The 7514-nt window shown below is 38.7% G+C and overlaps 1 protein-coding gene across 4 annotated transcripts in view; it reads right to left on the bottom strand.

Moving 5' to 3' along the window:
- Window positions 1-2331: 2331 nt before the first annotated feature.
- iars1 (isoleucyl-tRNA synthetase 1) overlaps window positions 2332-7514 on the bottom strand; it is a 55013-nt gene continuing 49830 nt past the window's right edge. For all 4 annotated transcript variants that reach the window (XM_046076266.1, XM_046076265.1, XM_046076264.1 and 1 more), the window contains exons 29-34: window positions 6487-6663; window positions 5977-6097; window positions 5608-5733; window positions 4999-5151; window positions 4250-4402; window positions 2332-3338 (exon numbers count right to left, since the gene is read on the bottom strand). In XM_046076266.1, coding sequence (XP_045932222.1) covers window positions 3256-3338; window positions 4250-4402; window positions 4999-5151; window positions 5608-5733; window positions 5977-6097; window positions 6487-6663 — 813 coding nt within the window. In that variant the 3' untranslated portion in view covers window positions 2332-3255. The remainder of the gene's footprint in view (window positions 3339-4249; window positions 4403-4998; window positions 5152-5607; window positions 5734-5976; window positions 6098-6486; window positions 6664-7514) is intronic.

The raw sequence follows: 7514 nt of genomic DNA, 5'->3' as shown, positions 1-7514 counted from the left end.
AAATGTGTATACTGAGGTACAGTTTATATTATGGCAATATAGGAATCCGATATGATTTTTCCATCAATGTTCCTTTGTTTGACACTTATTCTATTCACTGGATCAAACAAAAACAGACTATTTAGGCTATTTTATACATCAAATTTTGAATATAATTTTTTAAGAAACCTTACTTTACTGAGCCATGGTTATGCTCGAGATTTCTGCCTCTTAAAAGGAAGTTTTTCCTTGCCTGTGTTGTTAAGTGTTTGCTCATGGTGGGAATTGTTGGTCTCACCAAGAGTGGACCTGCTCTATATGAAAAGCGCTATGAGATGTTGTTATGAATTGGCACTATATAAATAAAATTTAACTATCTATCTATCTATATATCATATGACACCACAATATAAAACCATGTCCAGTACACTGTGATAAAGACTTTTATAAATATTGCCCACACCTATGCAAAACACCAGTTACACTGAGTAACTAATTTACCTTTACTGCCAGTTCGTTTTTGTTTAACCTTAAGTCTGTTTTTTTACTTTTACTTGTATTGGATTTTTTAAATGTTTTTAATTAAAGTGAAGGACTTGAGTACTTCTTTCACATCTGTGACTACTTTGGGTAAAATATCACCGTGAAGGCACTGATAATATAGATACATGAGCTGGTTCTTTTCAAATTCTTGAATTAAGGGATAATTGTTATGCTTTACAAATTTTGAGTCTAAAGCAGTTCAGTACACTGTGCTGTTGCTAATTGTGTAGCAGCCTGCAGCGACCAAATGTTTATGAACATTTTAAGATTAATAATGTATTTATGTGCTTCATTTGGGTGCAAATTAGTATATTTATAGTACGATGTTGTAAAGATCACAAGGAGAAGAGAGGTTCTGCAGCTGTGCCCTCAACCTAGTTACCTAAACCCTTCATTAATCAACACACAAGTGTCTAGTATACACACACACACACACACACACACACACACTAGTGGGAAGCTGGTTTCCCATACACAAATTAACACCAATCCTGTCGACATCAGTACCCTATAAACATCCCTTGGAAAGCCAAGTCAGCCTAACACAAGTGCCTAACAGTCAAACCAGGTATCAACTTTATTAGAGAATAATGTAATGCTCAACATTGAGTCTAGTGACATTATAAACTGTCAACAGAACTACCATGTCTCTGTATTCTGGTCTACGGTCAAAAGTTTTGTTAGTTAAAAGTGATGCAATTCAGATCAAGTCTACAGTGAATCTAGACAGGCTGCTAGAATTAAAAACTAGGACTGAGACATCCTTACAATAACAAATGGCATTCGCAGGGTGACCCAGTGGAAGATTAATATCTCTGTCCATGGATAGCTAGTTACTGGGTCAGCTGTAGCCAGAACATATGAGACACTATAGCTTTTCATCACTTAAACCTGAAACTAGAAAGAGCGCCATGCCCCTTAATATACCGTTAGTTGGCCTTTCCTTAGGTCGCTTAGAATCAGATGGTTAATAGCAGCCATGAAAATTATTCTCAAAATGCCTCTAGTTTGGGAGAACAGTACCATCACATGGTAGCCTTTCCAGCCAGAGGAGCGGAATATTTTACACTGGGTGTCTGTCAAGTCAAGACAGCGATAATGATTTAAGATTTTATTAGAAACCAGGAAAAACTAGAAAACATTGCGTCCTTCCACTGTCAAGTGGCCTCATTTACACCAGCAAACCACAATTTATCTTCCCATAGTAACTTCTTTCCCAACATTAGTTCTGACAAAGCAAGTCTAAATTCGTTTTGCAACGTCGACATTTTGGGAAATATGCATATTCATTTTCTAGCCAAACGTTAGATGAGAAGATCGATACCACACTCATGTCTGTCCATTTATTATGAACTTAGAGCTACAAGATGGCTAGCTCAGCTTCATTCCCTCCTTCTCTGTCCTATCCAAAAGGCTACAAAGCCCAAAACATGTTTTTTTTTTTTTTTTTTAAAGAGCCAAGCCAGCCATTTCCCCCTTTCCAGTCTTAATGCTAACTTAAACTAAGCAGCTGCTGGGTTTGGGTTCATATCTAGTGGACAGATGAGTGTCGTATTAATCTTCTCATTCACTGTCGGCAAGAAAGTGAAGAAGCGTGTAATCCCTTTTGTTGCATTTGTTCTTTGACCCCACAGTTAAAGATAGTACCACGAGTCAGTCAAAATGTCTCAGGCTACCAGATGAACACAGGCAAACATTTCCAGATCTGTAGCTAAGTCCATCTGCAGGATCCTACAGGCCTGATGTGTCCTTTTTTGTCATACAGAGGTTTCAGTGAGCAAAAAGAAAAAGAAGAAACACCTACATGGATTCTTGGTCACCTTTGATTTATTCCATTTGTCACTTAAAAGAGTACATTATCCATTTGTTGCTCTTTTTATTAGACAACCCTTTTGTCCTGAAGGTACAGCAGCCTAAAAATCCATTTCACCTTTTAAATGCCTTTACAATTGTTAAAGGATTCCCAATGCAATGAACAGAACAGGTTTATCTGTTAAATTCTAAATTGTGTGTAAGCACAATAGGCCAAATTGGTTTCATAATTATGAGCCACAGCAATAATTACTAAGCTCACCTCAAATAAACCTTGAAGGAAAGTAGCTTGCATAATTTTTATCATTAGCATAATAAAGAAAAAACACCCTTCAGTAATAATGGCAGCTAGAAAGGTTAGCCAGATCCCTGGAATCTTTTTTTTCAAGAAGAGTTACTAAAACATGACTGGAATAAATACAAACTGGCATATATTTCTGGATAGTTCGATATCTGGTTTTGATTCTATTAGACGGTCCAGTGGGTCTGTTTAGCTGTTATGTATGAACAATCATACTGTTCTTGAAGTGCATCCACTTTCGAGTGAAGAAATAATGCAAATCCCTTGCTTTGTCCAGAGTAAACTTTCTTAGAAAACTGTCACAGTCACAAATTAAAGACAGTATGAGGGAAATAAGACAGTATTGTAAGCATCTTTGAACAAGTTAAAAAAAACACAGAAATGTCAAGACCTATTAAGGGACGCCAAGTTTGTGCCTGAGGGCGCCTTAAGAAATGGGTGATAGTGACTACATGGATTAACAGTTCTGAATTTGACAGACAAGCCTGCTCTGCATCAGGATTTCCAAAAGAAGCATCTGATCTAAATGACACCACTTCATGTAATGACTACACTGTACATCAAAGGGGCTATAGGTGGGATTTTAGCAGTAAAAAACTGCCAAGATGGGTTCTCTGGATTTATGCTTCGGCAGTTGTTGGAATAACTCTCACAAACAGAGTTTTGTTGTCTAGAGATGTTACCGACGAATCAGCTGGCAGCTCTGAAAAACAGTGAGAGATATTACATAGTTACAAAGTGTGTTTGTTTATATTTATGGCTACAAAAGATCAGTTTAAAAAAAAAAAAAAAAAAAAAAGAACTCAAAAGCTCTTAAGCTGCTCAAACTGGGAGGGTAAATTAGTTTATTCAAATGAGATAATAAAAAAAGAGCATCCAAAAAACACTTACCATCATTAAGCAATGTGCTTTACATTTTTCATCCATAATGCACCATTTTATCACATCCTAATTGTGCCATCCTATCATAGACACTTACTCACTGACCTGTACACTTGAGGTTATGAGGACATCTAACCCTCCTCTAGCATTTCATTAATTTTAATATAACCTGTGGTGCAGGCCACACTAGTGAAACGCGTGTCATCTAAATAAAGAAAAAGTCATATGTTTAGTATCTGACAGCACACACAACACTCAATTGAATGCACCATTTTGTCAAATACATCTTATATTTGACTTTGTCAGCTGAAAACATTTGTAAGTAAGCTGAAAGCTGTTGGCTTTCCTTGCTTCAGCTAATTTCACCAAACTGTGAGATGTTTGGTGAAAACGAATAGAACAAGTTTTAAAATAATAATTTTCTCATTGGAATTTAAATGGCTGAGCATCTTGGGGGGTCTCTCTCTCTCTCTCTCTCTCTCTCTCTCATACCTTCGCTACAATGTAACATTTTTCTCTCAGCCAGGGATTAAAATTTAATTCCCTGAATTCCAAACCTGCTCTGGAAACTGCTTTTCTTATCAGTGACATGTTAGATGATGGAGGTCAGAACTATCAATCTGATTTTCCCCACACTGTATATTTTCCCCTAACTATTGGCCTCAAATCAGTTCATAAATCTGCTGCATGGATGCTAAAGTCAATATGATATCCTCCATCTTTTCATCTTACCCTGGGTGAGGTCCTGGTCCAGGTAGAGTTTGAGCCGTCTACTGCGAAGGCCAAAAACCTTGGCGGTCTCAGACAGCAGGCCCGAGTAGTCGAGCCCATTCTGGCCCACTGGGTTCACCAGCAGGAGGGTGCCCACCTCTCCTGTCTGGCACTCTGTAGGAGATAGGAAGAGTGTTGAAGAGAAGTGAACCAGACAGACTTTACTTCTTTTACAAATAAAGAAATGATTGGCTTGTTAGCAAGGCTTGTTTGCAAGTCCTGGGAAGGTATATGAACAAGCCTAAGCCTAAGCCTAGCCATGGAAAAAGGCAAGAGACAGAAAGGAGGAATGATAGATCAAAAAAATAAGACGAGAAAAATAATATATACACAACAAGCACACAATTATTTTCCAAACTGTCAAACTATTCCTTTAAAATGAGTCCTATTTCAAAGATGAATGAAGCATTTTTAAGTGTGATTTTGTAGAGTGGTACTGCTAATTTTGGTTAAGTAAAAGATCATAGTAGGTTTTCCCCACTTAGAACCATTGAGAAATGCACCCTTTCTGGGTCAGACTGTGATTAGTGTGTCAAAAACAAAGAATCTGTTGGAGTTATGATGCTACATGCATTATGTTAAATGAAGTTTTGACTACACAGGCAAAACCTGTCAACAGGATAAATTCATTGTTGGTTTTGGTCTCACCTGGGGATTTGCTGATTATAATGAAAAAGTGTGACATTGGACTATGTGTGCATGTTTCTCACCAGCTGGTTGTGCATTGCAGAGCAGCAAGTTCACGTATGGACATAGGAGAGTGTCGGGGGTGGGGGCGGGTGCGGGGCCAGGGGAGGATGAGCCTGAAGTCACTGACAAAGTTTTACCGCTCAGAGCCTGAAGGTCTATTTTGCTGGTCAGCTCTGAAATGAACACACAATTGATAAAAACCTTTATACTTTTCCATTTCACTTCTAATCAGTTGGTAAAACTCATAATGTAAAACAAACTGGTGTGCAGTACAGTATGTGCATGATTAACATTACCTACACTGACTAAGTAGCTAGCTGAAAAGGCAGATGCTAAGTGTGTTTAGAACACAGTGTTTTCAGTTAAGCTAGCTAGCCTCATAGCCCAGTCACGTGTACACGCACAAATACTGGACCAATTAGTGCTCTGAACTTGTACACATCCATGTCATTATCACATAGGCATTAGCACAATTACAAACATTGTGAGGGGAAAAAAGGAAATAGATAAATCATTGTGTCTATAAATAAAATTATATACAGTTTTGGGTCTCCATATTAACTACACTTACTTTAGTCTTTACATGAGGTCATCATCTGTCTTTCTGAGAGGCTAAAACCAGTTCTCACCAGTCCCGTTATTGAAGAATCTGAGCCTGGTGTTATTAGTTCCAAAGATGCTGCTGCACACGTTCTTCAGCTTGTCCAAGTTTAGTCTGTTATCCCCTTTGGGGTTCTCCAACAGCACAACCCCCTCTGAACAAGAAACCAGTCAGACAGAATTACTAAATAAAAAGTTCAAGACAAGGTGACGGAACTTATCATATACATGCAAGACTACAGAAACCCTTGACGTTACTCCAAAAATGGAGTGGTACATATTCTGTCTTCTCAACAATAAGCCCAATTCAGTTTACCACAAACTGCAAAATAAGACACTTCTTTCGACAGTTTTAGGCTTGAAAAAGAGAATTCATTTTTGGCCTTGCCATGCGCTACCTTGTTCTTTGTTATTGACCTTCACCCTGATGTTCACATAGGTGCAAGCTGGTCCATTTAGAGCAGCTCGAGGGGCTGAAGATCCCTTCACTATGGTTAACTCTAAGTCTGAGCCCTTCAGCTGCAACAAAGAAAAAGAAAAGAGCATGAAGGAGGCAAAGACAGAGACACAGTGACTTTTTATGTTCTTAACTGAAGTGTTCTTTAAACTAAAAATGTAATTGTGACTTGAACCCATAAATATATTTAGAGAGCAGTAATATGGGAGTCACTAAGTCGGATGTGCCAAACATTTTCATCATTAAAAAGATCCTAAAAACATTTTGGATATAAAATCAACCAACTCCACAAGAAAAGCATCACTTGCACATATGATAACACACATTTGTCTGTTAACAGCGTGTTTAATAAATTTTGTAGGGCTGTGATACTAAACAAGCTGCCTGTTAATGTGAACTTGCATCACAGTACGGCAAACAATAATCCTGCTTGCCAGATGTCCTTTCATACCTGAGTCTTTTCTTCTATGATGACGCTGGCGGTCTTAGGGACAGGGAAGGGCAACAGTGGAGCCTTGGTGGTAGCCAGGATAAATTCAGTGTGAGCCTGGATCACAGAGTCCAAGTACTCCCCCTCTGGCTGGCAGCGGTAGTAAACAGTTATTTCATCTGAAGGCACCAAATGGCCCTGTGAGTCAAGGGATTGAGAGACAGATAGTGGATTTTAATATATCAACATAAGTGAGAAAATATGCTAAAAGCACTGCTAAATAGCTCTTTAAAACAACAATGCACAATAATCTGCCATTTGGTTTAGACAAAACTGTTATCGGATTAAAACAAATGATTGCCTAAGGACGCAAAGAATCACAATTTTGCAACAACCAATTCTCTTCAAAGCTTTTTTCTAAAGTAAGGGGGGAATAAAGGAAGTAAGGGGGGTGGGATATACTAAATGGAAGGGCGGACAAAAGTAGAGAGGGTAGGGATTAAAAAGCAAATAACAGACAGTATATGGAACAAATAAAGGCATAAGGCAACAAGGGGAGATATTTTATTGGATGAAAGCCCATCTATTTTGGCACTGTGTGCTGCCAGCTTCCTCTAACCTTGACACATTCAAACACATTGATCTCATCCTAATCTGCAGTGTGCAGCCGCGCACACACATGTGCACAGCCGCACACATGTATATTGACTGTGTAGAACACATACACACACACTCTCCAATTGCAGTCTGTGGCTCAAGGGCAGAGGAATAACGTTAGCTAGATACAGAGGAGCAGTCAATCAATGGAGGAAGGTTTATAGGCTTTTCCTGCCAAGTCAAGGTACTGACCCTACCCTGAAGGGGCTGGTACAGTGCTTCTCTGTGTGTCATGTCAGATAGAGCTACGGAGATCTCCAGTTTGTGAGCAGTCCAATAAAACGAACAAAAAAAATAGGAAATACTCAACCCTGGATATACTCACACACAAAAACACAAACACCCACGTAAACACTGATAAAGACACACGCACACCCACAAACTACTACCAA

Source organism: Micropterus dolomieu, linkage group LG18 (assembly GCF_021292245.1).
Source record: "Micropterus dolomieu isolate WLL.071019.BEF.003 ecotype Adirondacks linkage group LG18, ASM2129224v1, whole genome shotgun sequence".
NCBI lineage: Eukaryota > Metazoa > Chordata > Actinopteri > Centrarchiformes > Centrarchidae > Micropterus > Micropterus dolomieu.
The sequence above is the reverse complement of the archived record's forward strand: the minus strand, read 5'-3'. Positions and strand labels throughout refer to the sequence as shown.